This window comes from Periplaneta americana, chromosome 13 (genome assembly GCF_040183065.1).
Source record: "Periplaneta americana isolate PAMFEO1 chromosome 13, P.americana_PAMFEO1_priV1, whole genome shotgun sequence".
NCBI lineage: Eukaryota > Metazoa > Arthropoda > Insecta > Blattodea > Blattidae > Periplaneta > Periplaneta americana.
This window is the reverse complement of record NC_091129.1, coordinates 136,036,599-136,057,538: the sequence shown is the minus strand read 5'-3', so window position 1 is coordinate 136,057,538 and position 20,940 is coordinate 136,036,599. Positions and strand designations below refer to the sequence as shown.

At 37.9% G+C, this 20,940-nt stretch overlaps 1 protein-coding gene across 3 annotated transcripts in view; it reads left to right on the top strand.

The window, feature by feature from the left end:
- pico overlaps nucleotides 1-20,940 on the top strand; it is a 405,804-nt gene that overhangs the window by 104,824 nt on the left and 280,040 nt on the right. The window contains exon 1 of one of the 3 annotated variants that reach the window (XM_069844297.1): nucleotides 13,117-13,156. The exons of the other annotated variants lie outside the window; for them this stretch is intronic. Within the exon in view, the coding sequence (XP_069700398.1) occupies nucleotides 13,132-13,156 (25 nt within the window). The 5' untranslated portion in view covers nucleotides 13,117-13,131. Of the gene's footprint in view, nucleotides 1-13,116; nucleotides 13,157-20,940 lie in introns of those variants that run through there. 3 annotated transcript variants of the gene reach the window in all.

Here is a 20,940-nt window from a genome sequence, read left to right as displayed (position 1 = left end):
TGGAATGTTACGAAGTGAGCGATCGTAACGATTGGAATATACATAAATGTATTGTGCTCGAAATTGTATTTATGTATGTATGTATGTATGATTGTATGTATTTATTAACACTACAATTGGATATACACCCGGTGGCAGTGATATAATATACAATAATACCATTGTAATTCTACAATAATTACAGCAATAAAAGAAAAATAAAAAAATAAAATAAAATAAACTTAAATTTATTTCTAACTATAAAATAAATAGATGCAATAAACCTAGGACTATAAATAAAAACTATTCTATAACAATGCCTACAATAAGCAAAAGTAAACCTAACTTATAAGTAGGCCTACTTCTATTTCACCCAACTATTACCAATTTAAGTAATTACATATCACCTTAATTAATTACAAATCAACTTCATTAAATATCATCTTAATTAATTACATATCAACTTAATTTATTTACATATCAACTAATTTACATATCATGTTAATAATTACATAACAACTTAATTAATTACATGACACAACTTACATATTTACACTGCACCTACAATTACATTTTCAGTCTAATCTTCTCAACCTTTCCTTAAATGTATTGATTTTGAGAGGACCACCCTGAAAGATTGCTTTATGAAATAAACTTCCTTTGCACTTCATAGTCAGACGAAGACCATGGTCATAGGAAGAAAAATAAAGAAAGTAAAGCTGCGAATTCTAAATGAGACAGTAGAGCAAGTGGACAGTTTCAAATACTTGGGGTGTACTATAAGCAGTAACATGAGCTGCAGCCAGGAAGTCAAAAGGAGGATAGCAATGGCAAGGAAGCGTTTAATAGAAGCGGATCTCTGGATAAAGAAATAAGGAAGATACTATTGAAGTGCTTTGTATGGAGTGTGGCATTGTATGGGGGCAGAAACATGGACATTACGACGAAGTGAAGAGAAGTGAATAGAAGTATTTGAAATGTGGATTTGGAGAAGAATGGAGCGTGTGAAGTGGACAGACAGAATAAGAAATGAAACTGTGCTGGAAAGAGTGGGTGAAGAAAGAATGACGCTGAAACTGATCAGGAAGAGGAAAAGGAATTGGTTGAGTCACTGGCTGAGAAGAAACTGCTTACTGAAGGATGCACTGGAAGGAATGGTGAACGGGAGAAGAGTTCGGGACAGAAGAAGATATTAAATGATAGACGACATTAAGATATATAGATCATATGAGGAGACAAAGAGGAAGCCAGAAAATAGGAAAGATTGGAGAAAGCTGGGTTTGCAGTGAAAGACCTGCCCTTGGACAGAACACTAAATGAAAGTAAAAAAAAAAGATGTATGGTGGTTTGCGGGGTACGACATCGCACATGACAAGACAGTTTAGACTCCTTCTCAGCCTAAATTACCTTCAGTTTACACGTGAAAGTGTTTCTATTCCACCACCATTTGCGTCGAGCTTTATGGCACTGTGACCAGCAGACATCGAGATTTTGGACCCGATAGAATAAGTTTACTACGTCCGTACTATAGGCAGCTTTTTCATTGTGTTGGAGTCGGCAGAAGAAGAGACATGAGTACATGAAACCAAGTTCAGTCCAGTCTGTTGGTACTGTACAGTGACGTTCCAAAAAAAGGCAACTAATTTATCAAACATTAAAATAAAATGATTGTTAGAGGAGAAAAATTCTATAGGACCAAAAAATTAATCTTTACATAGATTAAAATAAAAAACCTATCATGCGAAATGTTCAAAATTAATTAATATGCTCTTCCTTTCGGCTTCTATCATAAGCACAAGTGCAATACTTACTCAACATACATAATAATTCTGCACAGCGTACACAACTTATGAAGTACAATATATGGTACTGTTACAATGTAGCCTACTACAACACACATTCTGAAGGTCTCAAAACTAAACTTTCTTCGGTAGTCGGCAAGACAAAGTTTATATTGGGAGAAGCTCCGCTCTACATCACATGATGTAATGGATTTATTTTAGTAGGTTATTTTACGACGCTTTATCAACATCTTACGTGATTTAGCGTGTGAATGAGCTGAAGATGATAATGCCAGTGAAATGAGTCCGGGGTCCAGCACCGAAAATTATCCAGCATTTGTTCATATTGGGTTGAGGGGGGAAAAGCCCGGAAAAAACCTCAACCAGGTAACTTGCCCCGACCGGGAATCGAACCCGGGCCACCTGGTTTCGCGGCCAGACACGCTAACCGTTACTCCACAGGTGTGGATGATGTATTGAATGCAAAACGAAAAAACACTAAGTCATTGAAATCTATCTTCGCTACCCCAGCAGTGTCGTAGACTTCTTCCCTGCTAGCGTGTCTTTTATGTCACAGAATATCGCATATATTCTTAGACTAATCACATAGATAACCACATGTACAGATCAAAACTAGACTACTAGCTATCTCCTGTCCTCTCTTCTGATAAAGTGAACTAGGTGTATGGGACTTTTTATTGTCAAAACAGTACCTCCTCTCCCTGCCTTATGAGTATGCCTGAGTAAATAAAGCACATGGGACGACAGGTAGGTCGCTACCATCACTGCCCCCACCCACTACAGTCCAGCTATCCAACTTGAAATCGCTCTGTTTTCATCTATCGGGTCTAAAGTCTCTAAGCCTGGTGATCAGATTTGCCTGATATCAAAGTCGTTTCTAATTTTAAAGTGACTGCTGCGTTGACATTTTGCGCTGTATCGAACGTCCATGAAAGGGTAATCGTGCTGACAACAGCCGTTCAGTATAAATAGCTGTTATTCTTTGTTTGCCGCTTCAATTCATGAACATCGAAAAAATCAGTGTTCACGCCTAACTTGTTTGTTTACATACATACATACATGCAGCAGCTTCTCTTCGGCGCAGTGTGCTGGCTGGAGCGTCTGGACGCTTCACAATTCTCTGTCTGTTTTCGTTGTCAGTTCAAATGGCTGATCAGACATGAAGTCCCTATTATGTTATGCTGAAAGATATGCTGTAGGTGATTATGATGTGCTGATGATGGAGAGTTGATGGAATTAAAACGAGAGAAACGGGAATGCCCTCTCTACCATAAATTCTGTTTGGACTGACTGTGATTTGGACGAGGTTTTCGGGTTTGAAAGGCGTAGCTCTGATGAATTCTCTATCACACGGATATTTATTCATAGTTTCCTGCCCAAGAGCAGGTCTTTCACTGCAAACTCAGCATTCTTCAGTCTCGTATATCACAGCATAGAAGTTCGATTTCATTTTTCTTATTTTTTGGGGAAGGATTGTCGAAGCTGTTTCCATCAGCCCCTATCCTGAGCAAGATTAATCTCCATTTTAATATAATCCTCTTATCTACGTCTCGGCCTATCAGGCAAGGCCTTTTTGCTCAAGTCTTCCACGTAACATTCTATATGTATTTCTGGATTCATCCATACGTGCTATATGCTCTGCCCACCTAAATTATTATGTTAGGTGAAGAATATAATGTGTGCTGTTTTGCGTTATGTAACTTTCTCCATTCTCCTGTAACTTCATTCCTCATAGCCCCAAATATTTTCCTAAGCACATAATTCTCGAACACCTTTAACCTCTGTTTCTCTCTCAAAGTGAGAGTCCAAGTTTCATAACCATACAGAACAAGCGTTGTTGTTGTTGTTTAGTTAACTGTCCGAAAACAGCTCTGAACTCCACAAGTGATATCAACAATGCACCACTTATGAGGCAACTAGGCCAGGAGATAATGGGGTAGAGTGGCCAGTTCCTTTCCCCCTCTATTATATACATCGCCGATTAGCTACAGGTTACACTAATCAGACTTCAGATATATACAATTGTTCTTCGTCTGACACATATCGTCAAGTGAGATGTACTGTCTGATAATTATATACTTATATTATCAGCTAGAATCTCAATCAGAGGTAGAACAAGCGTTAATGTAGCTGTTTTATAAATTCTAACTTTCGTTTTTTTTTTTCAATAGACTGTATGACAAAAGCTTCTCAACCGAATAATAGCAGGTACTTCCCATATAGGCTAATAATAATAATAATGATTATTATTATTATTATTATTATTATTATTATTTTATTACAGGCTAGGGGAACAAGGCGTGTTGAGTCTATTCCATTCTAATGAGATTTGACACTTAAGCAAACCTAGCCATGGTGTTTGGAAAATTTTCCTTCTGACAGTTCTGTAATTTATTAATTTCGAAATTGAGCAGTCGTTTTGGTTACAGTGTATTTTTTCTGTTTATTTTAATATTTTTACGTTGTTAATTTAGTTCTTGTGTAGATTCTCCATTTTCTCACACCTACTTCCCAACAATCCACGACCGACTCAAAAGCCATCACTTCAAGCCTGCTTTCGTAACAACGCAGTTTCTTTCTGGACATGGGAAATTTGGAACTTACTTCGACAGATTCAATATTCAAGCAGACATCGACTCTACATGCTCCTGCCGCGAAGACCTTCACAGTGTGAAACGCCTTCTGTTTGACTGTCCTATTATTGAAGCAAAGAGATTTCAAATAAAGACACATCTTCTGGACTGCGACACCGAATACAGGACTCCACTATGTGAAGTGATCAAAAACCTTGTTGCTACAGACAATTCATAGACTTGCTAAACTTTATTTTTAAAAGACTCTAGATATATATTTCACCATTATCTGTGTAAAAAAATAGGTAATATAGATAAGTAGTATACCATATAACAAAACTAAAACCCTAGCATACCGCTTGGTGAATTAGGGTTCTTTTCCGCGGATATTTAATAATAATAATAATAATAATAATAATAATAATAATAATAATAATAATAATATCTAGAAGTGTAGCCTACATTCTGGCAAGTTTCTCAAAAACCACGTTTCTATTGTTTCTGTTGTTATAGAATCTTAGATTAAAAAGACCGTTGAAAAAGAATTACATCTTACTATCATAATAATATGGAATATGCTAATTTTCATAATAACTACTTAATTTTTATTACCTATTAGTCCACCGCTGTGGAGTAACGGATAGCACTTTCGACCGTGTAACGAGCTTGTTCAAATTCTGGTTGGAGCAAGTTACCAGGTTGAGGTTGTTTCAGAGTTTTCCCTCAATCCATTACGAGCAAATGCTGGGTAACTTCCGGCGCTGGACCGTGGACTCATTTCGCTTGCATTATCAATTATCAACTTCATATCATTCGGACACTAGATAAACCATCGCATTTGATAAAGTGTCGTAAAATAAACCTTTTAAAATTATATAACTTATTAATAAACAAACATTGGTTTTGCACTTGTACACACATAGGATTACCATACACACATCGTTTGTTCTCGGTACTATTCTGGTTTCTGTCGTGTGCTGTGTGTTGATTTGATTATTGCGTTATAGCACTGAATGTTATTGGATACTGTCCTTCCAATTCCGTTATTAGATTACTTTAAAATCATGATAACCGTAATTGTCAGGCATTTGCTATTAAATAACATAGTATTTGCAATTACATACACAGAGGTCAGTTTTCTCTTATTGTAAATTGTTATACTAAGCGCTCAGTTGACCTCGATTGCACCTGTCATGTCAGGTTGGCTACACTTGGATAAAGATTACTTTTGGCGCAGTTTCTTTTGTCTACATGTTTGGCCAAGCGTAACGAACCGTTCGGAGCAGGCGACTCTTCCATATCTGGGTGATCCTAAGTCTGGGATCTGGAAATTGTTTCAAAAGTCGGAGAAACCAAATCTCAATCTCATCACACTATTGGAAAGTCCAAAATACTTGTTATAATGCGGTCTACCGTCGGAACTCTGAACTCTGACGGGTGTCCACTATTGTTCTGATAGCCATTCTGCTCTGGGTATCTTAAAACAATTTAAAATCACTTCCAAATGTGAAAATGCCCTTGTGTGGGTTCCTGAATAAATTGGTGTTAGAGATAATGAATACGCCGATGCTTTGGCTTTAACCTCCTCCTTTGCTGTACCAGAGCAGGCTTACTTCATTGGCCTTTTGCAAATTTTGGACTCCGAGAATTAAAATAAGTTCTTATGGAATTCCTGAGGAATGAGATAGGCTGAAGTTTGATGTAGAATGTCCGGTTGATTTTACTCTGTCCTTTCCTCTATTAAATAGAACGTGTATGCAATGATGACAAGGATACTGACAGATCTCTGAAGAGCTTCTTACAAGTCATAGGTATCACTAGTGATCCATGTGTAAGCGAGATAGAAAAAAGAAAAATCTTCCTCGCATATCTCTCTTCAGTGTCCTGAATTAGATGGAGCCCAGGTGCAAATTGTTTGACAGTTCTTCCCAGTATCATGAGGATTTGAAATGGATTAAACGAGTCAATCTTTACAAGTTCTTACTCGCCTATGACAATGAGTTGCCAACTTAATTCCTGCAGATTTGAGCTCAAATACACTTGAGTTCTGCAAGACAATTTTAGATCTCCCTGGAAGAAGATGAGCAGGAGGAGCAACATATCGTCATGAAACAATATCACAACACTCGTATTGCTCTGGTACACTGACGTTCAAAGTGATCTGATCTACGATTTTATGACCGTGTAAACGAACTTTCCAACCGCGGGGTAAGTCAGAACCAAAAATATTAAAAATTGACAAACTTTGAAAGAGTTCCGCTAGTTCTCAATGTTTGGCACCAATATTGGGGCTATTAAAAAGTGTAATGAAAAATGATTATGTTGATTAAACATAAAATATTCTAAAAACATAAAATTACTTAGTCATACGTTAAGAAGTGTTAAAATTTAAAAAAAGATATATACCTTCAACAGACGGCCCGTTTCGACGTTATGTCACGTCTTCTTCAGTGTCTCCTGAACTACTACTGGTGATCTTGAATTCTGCGATGTGCATTTGTCGATGGTAGGGGTGGGGGTGTGTTGCTCTTATGGTGGGGGCTGGTTGTTTGTGTGTTATGACGTATCATGACAACGAATAATGTGTGGGTATTGAACTGTAATTGTGTGTTAAGTATATGTTGTGGGTATGTTATTGTATGTTTATATATTTCGTATTGTTCTAGGATGTTTAACTGTGAACCTTTTGGTGTGATGTGTAAAATTTCCATATCTGTTTCTATTTTATTGTAGTCATGATTATTGTTGATAATATGGTCTGCATAATTTGATGTGATGTAGGGTTTGGTTATATCTTTAATATGTTCATTATATCTTGTGTGAAAGGATCTTCCTGTCTGTCCTATGTAAAAATGTGGGCAACTATTGCATTTTAGTTTGTAAACTCCAGTTGAATTATATTTATTTGAATGTTTAATGTGATTATTTAGATATTTCTGTGTCGTGTTATTTGTTTTGTATGCTATCTTGTATTTTAGTTTTCTGCATGAAGTTGCAATTTTATGAGTATTGGCATTGTGATATGTTAATGTTATGTATTTATTCTCGCGTGGTGTTTGTGTTGGTTTGTTCTGTTTTGTTTTGCCTTTTTTTATTAGTGTGTCTATTATGTCATAATTTATAATATTTAAACCCAGTTTCCATCCAAACCCAGTGTTGTTTTACAATTAGTATAGTGGAATGAAAAATTGAATTCTATAATGCGGGTATATTTATGTACTATAGGCGATACTGACTACTATCTTCGCCATCTATACATAGAAGTAATAACTAAAGAAGCCACACTTACACGAACAAATTATCGAAGACTATCGATTAGTAGGGTCAGATATCTTCGAACGTCAGTGCACCACTCCGGGCAGTGATGGGTGCTTTCCAACGAGTAGGCTACGAGTTACTATTTTTTTTTATATCACTGTCCGACGAATGCTGTTGTTTAGAACATACGAGAGGGACAAGAACATACGATTTCCGCTTCCCTGTTCATTCTCTGAGAGATTCAAATCGCGGTCGATAAGTAAAACTATAAACTGTCTTCTTACCTGTACGGGCGCTGGAAATGTTAAAAAAGAGCGGATGTGTCTTAGTTTCCGAGCCAGTCGCAGTGTTTAAATATTTATGTCGTGGAGGTAACAAAAGAGCGAGGCGAGGCGACGCATTCTAATCAGCCAGGCTGCGTGCGCCGCCTGCACAATATGTCTGCGGATCCACACGTGACAGCGTGATTTTCTGGAAAGGCGTTCTTTTCATACAGCACTACATTTTAAAGCAAAATCTCTTAGACGGTATGTGGTGAACAGTCCTTAGTTCTACTATTGTCGTATTAATTTGCATATTTATGTATTTCAAATCACGATTAAAATACAAACAGAGCTGTTTGGCTTCAGTAGAACGGATAATGGCCTTAGGATTGAAATAGGTATAATTCCAAATAGTGATTGCTTGGCTCAAATTAGGAAGGTTAAATTGTTGTTGTTCTTGGGTTATTTTACGACGCTATATCAACATCTAGGTTATTTAGCGTCTGAATGAAATGAAGGTGATAATGCCGGTGAAATGAATCCGGGGTCCAACACCGAAAGTTACCCAGCATTTGCTCGTATTGGGTTGAGGGAAAACCCCGAAAAAAACCTCAACCAGGTAACTTGCCCCGACCGGGATTCGCGGCCAGACGCGCTGACCGTTACTCCACAGGTGTGGACAGGAAGGTTAAATATTTGGTTTGTACTCTATCTCATATCTGTCGCTCTTGCGGTTGGAAAAGGTAGTAGAAGAAATCCTCACCTCACTGGGGTGGTGGTGGTAGTGGCAGTGGAAGTGGTAGTAGTAGTGGAAGTAGTAAAACAGAGATTTTTATGAATTTGACTCACACAGTTAAGCCTCTTGGGCGTTTTGTGCTTCCCTTAACCCAGCGATGCATATTCAAGCTCGAAAGGGCTGAAGCGTGTGGCAGGCAGATTGCTCTGCGCGCGAGTTAACTTTCTTCCCCTACTAAAACGCACTAGGAGTAGCGGTGCAAAGGTTACCCATGGATAGCCTACTTTAAGTAGAGTAGAATGTGTAAAACAAGATATTGTCTTTAGTATGTGGAAAACGTTTAATCACTAAGAAATGTATTCAGAGATGCTAAATGGAAATGTTTCAACACAAATTAGAGCTCTTCTGTCGCTACCATTCCGCAAATCCAGAAAATTTGCCTGCAGAGTTTCCGCTAAAATTAATTGATCTTTCACATACTTCACTGCTGAAATGTACGTACTATAAGGACAAAGACTTCTTTAGCTTTTACAATTCCTCAAACTATGAACTGTGTCCCAAGATTCGTAAATTTGCAGCGAAAATTAGTCTATTATAAGGTCTATTATAAGGAAAAAGAACTAAGAAAGAGACCAGTGAAGTGTTTTGTGTGGAGTGTAGCATTGTATCGGGCAGAAACATGGACATTACGATGAAATGAAGAGAAGCAATTAGAAACACTTGAAATGTGGATATGAAGAAGAATGGAGCGTGAGAAATGGACAGAGTAAAAAACGAAGCTGTGTTGGAAAGAGTGGGTGAAGAAAGAATAGTGCTGAAATTGATCAGGAAGAGAGAAGGGAATTGATTGGGTTATTGACTGAGAGGAAACTGCATACTGAAGGATGCACTGGAAGGAATGGTGAACGGGAGAAGTGTTCGGGGCAGAAGAAGATATGAAATAATAGACGACATCAAGATATAATGTTAATGTTATGTTTTATTTAACGACGCTCGCAACTGCAGAGGTTATATCAGCGTCGCCGGATGTGCCGGAATTTTGTCCCGGAGGAGTTCTTTTACATGCCAATAAATCTACTGACATGAGCCTGTCGCATTTAAGCACACTTAAATGCCATCGACCTGGCCCAGGATGGAACCTACAACCTTGGGTATAGAAGGCCAGCGCTATACCAACTCGCCAACCAGGTCGACTTCAGGATATATGGATCATATGCGGGTACTAAGAGAAAGGCAGAAAATGGGGCAGACTAGAGAATACTGGGTTTGCAGTGAAAGACCTGCCCTTGGGCAAAACGCCATGAATGAATGAATATTGCTGGCTGCAGCCTGTGAAAAAAAAAAGACAAAGCTCTAACGTTAGTACGTGAAACTACGACTGTGGATCCAATCTCATCTACAGCATTGTTTTGTTGATATAATGACCAATGTTGTCCAAGTGGAGGCCTTGTCTCGTAGGCTACCAATCTAAATTATCGGAAGTGTTCCTTTAGTGTCATATCGTGTTTTCTGCTTATCGTGTGATGTCTCTGCTGTGGCCCTGAATCATGCTGACCACACTGTCAGGGAGACCCGCCGCATGTGGCAATATAGTGTTAGTTTACAGAAAAGATAGATGATAATGTAGCGCATCATGGAAAAGAAAAAGGCCTTACAACTTCAAATTAATGAACGGCATTTTTTTAAGCTTCTGAGAAGAAATTAATCATCTTAGTATCTTGGGTCGACTCTAGGATTTGTCTATTAACGAAATACTACGAAAAGTGAGTAACCGTGTAGTTGTACCTTCATCCAGTAGGCAAAGGTACAGCCTAAGTAGTTGTGGCCTAGTTTTCCATTCGTTCTGGATTTCTCGTGATATTCCCGAAGGTCGCGCGCTGTTTCGAAACCTCGCCTGACTGTGGAGGTCGGGACGTACTATTAGTCACGGGAGCGAAATAAGGTCTGCGCTGACGAAATCTACCGATTGGTCAATTTTCAGGAATCCGTGTTACCATCATCGGATATAACACACCCTTGTGACCTTTGTGTAGCAAAATAGGACTGAGCGTAAGTAGGCTGTCAACATATGGGTTCATTTTGCTTACACTGCATTAAATGTATGAGAGACCGTTTTCTTGCTCAAGTTATTAAGATGTTGCTGAGAATCGTAAAACTGAGTTTTATTCTGTGAAACAAAGACTGTTGGGATATGTTATTGGTGTCGATTATAATAAATTTATCATATTTATAAATTATTTGTCGCCATGTTCGTGTCCACACCTGTGGAGTAACGGCTAGCGCGTCTGGTCGCGAAACCAGGTGGCCCGGGTTCGATTCCCGGTCGGGGAAAGTTGCCTGGTTGAGGATTTTTGCGGTGTTTTCCCCCAATTCAATACGAGCAAATGCTGGGTAACTTTCGGTCCTGGACCTGGATTCATTTCACCGGCATTATCACCTTCATCTCATTCCGATTCTAAATAACCTAAGATGTTGATAAAGCGTCGTAAAATAACCTACTAAAAAAAGTCGTCATGTTCGAAGTTTAAAGTGTTAAGGTACAGTTCCCATATTATCTTCAGCTGCCGTGTATTAAAGGTTAAAATGTCCCACGAATTAGAGAAAAATCCCTTTTAGCATATATGATAAAAGCTGTTATCGCAAGATCTCAAACTCGTTTAATAAAAAAATAAAGTAGGGCTGTTAAGGGATTGATCTCTTATGTTGAGATCCGCCAAAATTTTCGGCCGTGCCGGTGAAATACCGGTTAGTTGGCAACCCTAGACTGAAGCTATATGTCCACAATTTGGGGGGATGTTTCAACATGAACGCATTAACAATATCATTGTAAGAATTTTTCACTCCTTACAAAAATCTATTACCCTTGACCGCATTTGTACCCGCAAACTTCGAACCCCATTGACGAGCTTGATAATCAACTTTCGCCGTTAAACCAGGCATGTCAATTGATGCCCATAGGAGCAAGCGCGCGCTTTAGAGCTCAGGAGAGCCTGAGCGCTTTACAGCAGAAAGGAAAGCGAAAGAGGTAGTATATGCCGCTGGTCGAGCTATATTCAGGGATGGCCAACACTGATTCAATAGATGAAGGGAAGAGAACTTATTAAAACTGTATCCGCGTTAATTTTTAGATTTGCCTGGGAAGTATAAGTGCATTATAAGAACGTAAGTTTTAATTTTAATGCTCATTTTTCAGAAGTTTGTTTTTTTTTTTATTCAAAAGAAATATTTTGTCAACTTTTCTTATAGAAAAGTGAAATTTTCAGATATAGGCCTATTTATTTAGTAGCCTTACAGAATGTTTTCGTAAATCTAATATACCGTATATATACGTATTACTGAAGATAGTGTATTGAAAATTTTGAAAATATTCGCATGGAAATCGTTTGTAAGGAAATGAATTAACAAAGCAACTACTGTTACATCATAAGCAATAGATACGTGTCCATGTGTTGTAAAAATGTCAGCTCTATAGTTTCAGCAGATTTCGAGAAAATAATTTGATATTCAGATGATAGGAAATTGCTCACAAATATCACCTTAAAAGCATAATGCGATAAGAGTTTTGTTATATAATATTAGTTACACTGAAAACATATACAGTACCTAGGTAACTTTGCTTTGTACTGTAATGTTGTTTTGATTAGTTTATTGATTACTTTTGTAAGGCTAAGGATACCATCAATATAAATTCCAACTTATCATGTCATACTCAGTCTCTTTCTTTGGAATATCACTTTCTTTATGAATGATGTGTTTCATTCACTTAATACATGGAATTTAAGTGAATATTTCTTCTTAACTCTCTATTATGTTATTAACATATAAAACAGAAGTGCAATATTAAGAAATCAGTGTTAGTACTTTTGTTTTACAGACAATATAGAACAGAAAGCAGCCATATAAAAATAACGACATAAAATTTCACGTTCCGTTTGAAGTTTATGCACCACTGTTTTCTTAATCCAAAAGGCTGCTTATTCATATACACAACCCTTTCTCTTTCCATACTTAGCGCTTGCTGCCCGCGCACGACGTCAAGGTCAGAAAAATGCGCTTGCTTTGACATCACTGCGTTAAACCATCGAGGACGATTTATCAGAATTTACACAATTGGAAAGTGACATCTAGCTCTTCCAAAAAGTACAGTAGAGAAGAGAATAACATGCGGTATTGTACAGAACTAAAAATAAACAATTGTCTCATATTACGATGAAATTTGAGTGTTTCTATAGTGCGAGCGCGAAGGTTTCTCTAGAATTGCCGTCCTATTTCCTTGTACAGGAAGCGATAAGTCTTCTTGGTACCTCGGAGTCTTGTTATCTGACCAAACCGACACCTGACCATGGGATCTCGTACTTGGTCAAGACTACACGCGACTCTCAGCATAAACTGACGGGTGACTGGCTGGTGTGAAGCAGCTGATAGTTCTCGTGTGTGCTTCGAGGAATGTGTTAAGTTATTCTTGCTGTCGTTTTCTGATTATGACTTGTGTTAAGTAAGTGTAGCGTTTAGGAAGATTTATGGAACATGGTGTGAAAAAGAAAGGTAAACTGAAAACATTTTCTACTTTTAAGCTGATCTATGTGTGACAATTTATTCTGCTTGTTTTTTTGTCTCCAAATTCGTGCATAATCTGCTTAGTACGTCAGAGTCGAAAAATACGTAGACTGTGCGAACTGTGAAACACCCATGATAATAGTTATGGCAAGCTTAGTACCTTTATATTGAAAGTTTATTATTTCAGTCATTGACTTTACTGTTGTGTATGTTTTAGGTGTTAACCTTTACATTTTAAGTTACAAGACGTATAAACGTTTTCGTTGATCAGTGTCAACATCTTCAGATACAAACAATCAATTATGCAATATCATTATTCTCTACATTCTCTACATCTACAGAGTGATTTATATAGAACTGACACATTTCTTTCATTAATTGTTTCAAAACGAATTGTGCTAGAGACAACTTATTATACCTAAAATGTAGAGGAATTTTGGGAGATTATTTACCTCTATAGCAAATGTTGTCCGGCGTTGTCAAATCCGGAGATCGCGGTGGCCACAGGTTCCTGGAAATTATTCGGTCGTCACATAACCGGATAAATGGAACCATGCTTCATCTGTGAACCATGTGGTGGACAATATGGCAGGATTTTGAACAATGGAAGTCTGAAACCAACAGCAGAATGTTCTGGAGTTTCGATTCCTTGTCACTAGATGCGCAGATGTTTATGTTTTATTCCTATTGTTGGCAGCTGTTTTCGACATTTTGTGTCAACGTGAAAATGCAGTACACATTAAATCAACGACTCTTCCTTGTGAAGCAATACTGGATTACGAATTCAATTACAGCTACTCAAAGGGCATACCAGAGAGAATTTGGTGTTCGCAATCCTCCCAAAAGAAACACAATACTGGGACTGATAAACAAATTGGAAACAACTGGATCTCTGGTGAGTGAAAAGGGCAAGCATCGTTCATCTAGGCTTCCCACGGTTGTTGTTGATGTAAGAGCACGACTGGAGCAGTCACCCAAAAAATCATTAAGACGTTTGTCGGAGGAGACAGGGTACACCTACTCAATGTGTCAGAGAGCCTAAAGCCATATAGGGTTACGGTTGTTCATCAGCTACAGGAACCAGATAAGGATAAAAGATTGAATTATTGTCGTTGGTTTCAGACGTTCATTGTGAAAAATCCTGCCATATTGTCCATCACATGATTCACAGATGATGCATGGTTCCATTTATCCGGTTATGTGACGACCGAATAATTTCCAGGAACCTGTGGCCACCGAGATATCCGGATTTGACAACGCCGGACAACATTTGCTATAGAGGTAAATAATCTCCCAAAATTCCTCTACATTTTAGGTATAATAAGTTGTCGCTAGCACAATTCGTTTTGAAACAATTAATGAAAGAAATGTGTCAGTTCTATATAAATTGCTCTGTACAATGCATATTTAATGGCATATGGGGATAAAAACCTGTTAAAAATTAATATAATTATAATACACATTAATATTCTAATATTCAAATATGGGTGCCCCTAATGTTAACATTTAAAAGTATACATATGATGTATAATAGATATGCGTTTGCAAGTCTTCACATGTAGGCTGGGACTTGCAAACGCATATCTATTGTACATCATATGTACACTTTTAAATGTTAGAATATTAGAATATTAATGTGTATTATAATTATATTAATTTTTAACAGGTTTTTATCCCCATATGCCATTAAATATGCATTGTAGATGTAGAGAATGTAGAGAATAATGATATTGCATAATTGATTCTTCGTATCTGAAGATGTTGACACTGATCAACGAAAACGTTTATACGTCTTGTAACTTATAATGTAAAGGTTAACATCTAAAACATACACAACAGTAAAGTCAATGACTGAAATAATAAACTTTCAATATATATATAGACTTTTCTGAAAATTTACATAAAATGAATTGCAAAAACTAGTACCTTTACCTTGAAAGTCATATATTTCAGTGTCGATGTACTTTCACCATTGTTTGTATAATTATTGTGAATTGTCATTCAAAACGTCAATGATGTCTGTTGAAGAGAAGCTTATCTTTCATATAAGAAATATAAAAGGTTACAGTGCACTATGTTGAGAGTGTAGGTGACTTTTAAATTTTGGTTTATATTGTAACATTTGGTAAAGTGTAATATTTGAACACAGATCAAACGGTGATATAACGGGCTACAGCCACTACCACAGGTATTAACCCATTTCACGCAAGCTGATGTATAGTTCACACAAACACGAGCGTAGATTGACTATTTACCGTCAGAGGACAAAGGCTGCAATATGCAGGGTGTTAAGAAAACAGTATCCAATCTTTTAAGAGGTGCTAGTAGGCTATGCATCAAAACAAGAAAAAAGTGTCTAATAAACATGGGTCCTACAACACATACTTTCTGAGATCTGAACACTTGTTCATAGGAGGTGCTCAATGTGACGTCCATTTATGGCAATGCATTTTTCAGCCCTACACTACAGCAGACTATCAGATAATCATACCCTACTTGACACCCCTGGCATGGAATACTGAAAAGAAAAGTTTGGTTGCGGATATGAGAAAGTATGTGTTATAGGACCCATGCTTATTAGACTTTCTTCTTGTTTTGATGCATACTATCACCTCTTAAAATATTGGATACTTTTTAACATCCTGTATATTTGAAGAACGTAAGGTTGTACACTGTCTTAGAAAAAAGTTTTGTCGCACATATACTTTATAAGTCCCAGAAAGGAAGCAGTGCGCATGATCAGAGGGCGAGCGACAAAAGAAGACTAGTTTCTGGGACTTTCAGTCCACGAAATTATTGACTCTGCTATGCATATTCTCAAATAACGAAACTTATCTTAAAATCTGAACGTTACAACCGAAACTCCAGACGGTCATGTTGAACTTGGAAATTCATGTTTGAAATACAATGTGACAGTCTTGGAATACGAATTTTATTATGAAGAACTGCAATTCCTGGTTGATGTATGAAATTATTTTAGAATTGTGAGTGCAAATAAAGGAACATAGATGAAGGAACGTAGATGTTTAAAGTAAGTTGACAGAGATGCGACATCATAGAATGATTTTTTTTTTTTTTCGTTGTCGGTAACTTTATAGCATCTATTAGATGCTTTATGGTTGTGCTAACAGATGGAGTTACTTGTCAACAATGTGACGCTGAAACGTGTGTTCAGGTTACTGCCCAGCGACAGTCCTGATGTATTTTTATATTTGTGATGATTGGTTAATTAATATTAAACCGGCACAATCACAATCACACTCAATTTATACAAATTTCCAGACTTTGGACACCCAGAGAATTCCTCTTTTTTCAAGAAAAATTCACCGAGAGCCGAGCCGGGAATCGAACCTGGGACCTCCTGATCTGGAAGCCAGCATGCTGACCAGACCACGGAGGCAGTCATAGAATGATTCGAACTAAAAGAAAAGAAAAACGTATTTCTAAATGCAATGAATTTCTGAATATGCGAAGATTCTTTTGTTTTACTGTCCCAGGCAAACGTAATTAGCTGAATATGTGAGGGGCTTGTAGTTTTACTTAGAATTACTTGTGACAGTAACTACCATGCAATTACAAGCAATTAAAAGCATCATATATATATTTCTACTTGTCCTTAAAACACGTTAATGTTTCATTTTATTGTAGAATGTAAACTTAAAGTAATCTGTGTTGAGATCGTTGAGGAATGTCAAAAGAAATAGTTCGCCGTCATAGCTTTCAGAATGTGCCTTTCAGTTTTACTGCGTCCGTTATGAGTACAACTAGAATTTTGCAATTGCTTCGCTTGTTGAACGTTTTCCTTCGATCAGTGAGCAGGTTAGCTGTGTTAATGTTGGCGGAGTATGTATTGAACGTTTAAAATAATGGATTAATTCAGACTTTTAAGAACTTCACGAATAAATGTAGCTAATAAAATATTTTCTTGGCTGTAGTTACAGATAATATAATTATAACAGCTTTAATCGAGTCAGGCCATTTGTGCACCTGTTTCGGCCTCACTTTTCCAAAAGTTATGATATACGTCTTCGTTGTCTTCTTTCTTGTGAGACTTAAGTGACACCTCGCTAAATACGACTGCGAGCCTATTGCAGCATAAGTCCATTGGTGGGGCGGCTACCTTTATTCCCTGGAGTCGGCCTCGGTTGTGTGAACTATACATCAGCTTGCGTGAAATGGGTTAATACCTGTGGTAGTGGCTGTAGCCCGTTATATCACAGTTTAATCTGTGTTCAAATATTACACTTTACCAAATGTTACAATATAAACCAAAATTTACAAGTCACCTACACTCTCAACATAGTGCACTGTAATACTTTTATATTTCTTATATGAAAGATAAGCTTCTCTTCAACAGACATCATTGACGTTTTGAATGATAATTCACAATAATTATACAAACAATGGTGAAAGTACATCGACTCTGAAATATATTACTCGGTAGCGTACTTGGTATAGCGCTAGCTTTCTATGCTCGAGGTTGCGGGTTCGATCCCGGCCGAGGTCGATGGCAGTTAAGTGTGTTTAAATGCGACAGACTCATGTCAGTAGATTTACTGCCATGTAAAAGAACTCTGCGGAACAAAATTCTGGCACACCGGCGACGCTGATATAACCTCTGCAGTTGCGAGCGTCGTTAAAAAAACTATAATTTAAATTTAATTTTATTCCCTGGATTTGCATGTTTTCTGTAGCGGTATACTCCTTTATCCGAAAATTCCAGTTTTTGGGCTCTGGAAATTCGCCTGTGTTGTCTTTCGATATAGACATATTTATGTCAAATTCCCAGCTACGTTTTCTGTGTTTAGCTGTCTGACTTTCAACGGCAATGGTCGAAATACACCCTATCAATGAGGTTCTGGCTGATACGAACATCTACATCAGACAGTACATCTCACTTGACGATATGTGTCGGAGGAAGAATAAGTTTGTATGCATATGAAGTTTAATCAATTAATATGTATACTGTATTTTATTTCATGGAGTGCAGTTTCATAGAAAGGATTTGCTGACAGACTTTGTACTGTCTCCCTACTAATTGGTTGTCATAAATAAATGTCTTCCTTACTGTGACGGAAATCTTGTCTTCTCCTGTTAGTAACCAATCACAACCCTTGTTCATTTATTTATTTGGTTATTTAACGACGCTGTATCAACTACTAGGTTATTTAGCGTCGATGAGTTTGGTGATAGCGAGATGATATTTGGCGAGATGAGGCCGAGGATTCGCCATAGATTACCTTGCATTCACATTACGGTTGGGGAAAACCTCGGCAAAACCCAACCAGGTAATCAGCCCAAGCGACCCTTGTTCAGAAGAATTGACAGGCTCCCGTCAAATCCACGTGGAGGCAGAGTTGCCGCATCTTTTCCGAATTCCAAGAATCCCGTCAGTCTCACTGTCTCATTTCGAGGGTCACCAGGATTGTGGCAACTGTGCAATGTTGGGACGAGGGGACAGGATGGAATTGTCAGAGGTGTTTGTGTAGGAAGTCATAAATCTGTAAGTGAGTGTTCAAAGGAGCCACCGAACTGCACTCCTTGAAATAAAATTGAGTATAGCTAATCGGCGATGTAGGCTATACAATGGAGAGGGAAAGGAACTGGAAACCCTACCCCATTGTCTCCTGGTCTAGTTGCCTCATAAGTGGTGCTATGTTTATATCACTTATGAGGTTCAGACCTATCTTCGGACAGTTGACTAAACAACAACAATGAATGAATAAACGAATGAATGAGGCAGAAAGGAATAATTATTTAAAAGGCACACGATGGTAATGGTATGCATGGAAATGCTTTTGTGGCTGTCTTAACCTTTATGTGAGCTCCTAGCCTAAAACCACTTGTCTCACTTCGTTCACACTATCCCATTTAAGGGACAATAAGGTGCTTAGGAAAATATTTGGGGCTAAGCAGGATGAAGTTACAGGAGAATGGAGAAAGTTACACAACACAGAACTGCACGCATTGTATTCTTCACCTAACATAATTAGGAACTTAAAATCCAGACGTTTGAGATGGGCAGGGCATGTAGCACGTACGGGCGAATCCAGAAATGCATATAGAGTGTTAGTTGGGAGACCGGAGGGAAAAAGACCTTTAGGGAAGCCGAGACGTAGATGGGAGGATAATATAAAATGGATTTGAGGGAGGTGGGGTGTGATGATAGAGACTGGATTAATCTTGCATAGGATAGGGATCGATGGCAGGCTTATGTGAGGGCGGCAATGAACCTTCGGGTTCCTTAAAAGCCATTTGTAAGTATGTAAGTTGTAAGTAAGTAAATTTTGCAGGGAGAAAAAGTCGAAAGAACCGTCAACTATAATCTTTCCACTGTAAGAAAAATTCTAATGTGGACAATAGCACGTGACTGAAGTGAGGCTTCATTGGCCACTGTTTGGCGCCATAGATTCTCAGTACGTGTTCCCGCCTATTGCTGTACATTCTGTTTCATGTTAAACTTTTCCCGTTACTCATCAAGTAGGCCTAACCTCACTAGTATGTATTCGTTTGCTTAGGAAACATTTACTTTTTAATTACTATAATTAAATTGTTTTTAAGTCTTATGTCTTCACAATGGACAGTTGAGAATGCAGAAGCCATACTTCAGTACCAACTACGTGAACAACTAAGAGCTCAAGTGACGCCAGCTTGTTACAAGAACATACTACCTCGGTATTACTGTTGGTATTCATCCGCGTTCATAGTACATAACAAAATATAAAAGTAGCTTTTCTTTTACATAGTATTTTACATGTGAGTGAAGTTAAATGTTTCATCATATTTAACAACTAGAATTCAATGTTTTATTTTCAGATAATACAAGATTGTGGTTTCCAAATACGAACTATATTTTCCTGCGTCATGTGAGTGTTTCGACTGGGAGCCAATCACGGATATGACAGCAACGTACTTATGTTTACATTAGGATTTTTCTTACAGCGAAAACAGTATAGTAGAACGTTTAAATGGCTGGACAGTTAAGTCAGCAGGGCACGAGTACTGGCAACAGCATAAACAGCTACTACCGCTGCATCCCTCGCCTAGTCGTCGAGGAAAGCAGCACCGCTAAAGCCAAGTCCCCGAGGCACATTTCATGCAGGATGGATAGGTTGTATATCTATTCCTGAGTAATCAACAGTTGAATGTATCTGGGCTATGGATCTTACAGTTAAATCTTTCGTAACGCTATTCTTGTCGAATGACCCTTTCACGTAGACATATTTACGCCAAAATAAAAAGAAGATGAAGAAATGGAAATGAGATATGGAAGGAAGAATGGAATTTGGTACAGTGAAAGAGAGTAAGGAAGAAAGAAGGCAAGGAATAAAGAAATTAAAGAAACAAGAGGGGAATTCCTCAATAGTGTTAGTTTTTTTTTTTTAATTTCGTAGGTGTACGAACTGCAGTGAACGAGATGTCTTTTCGTTTCATTCTCAGTGAGATTGTACAGGGACATCATTTTATTTTTACTTTTTATTGTACCTGAGTTTTTGAACGTACTTCACTCCCACCCCCTCTGCTAGTAAACTTGCAACCGTTCTCCACATAGAACCAAGCGTATACAGTCAAAGTCGCCTTAAGATCATAGTGAACACAAACAGTACTGAGTGAGTATAGTATGTTCCAGAAATATATTCGCGTTTTCCAATGACGAAAGAGCTTTCAATATTGAATCATATTTTTGCACAGATACTGTCGTCCGTTTGCCTACATCGCATCCTGGTTTCCCCCACCCGCTTCTGCTGGCCCTCTGTAAAGGCTAGTGGCTG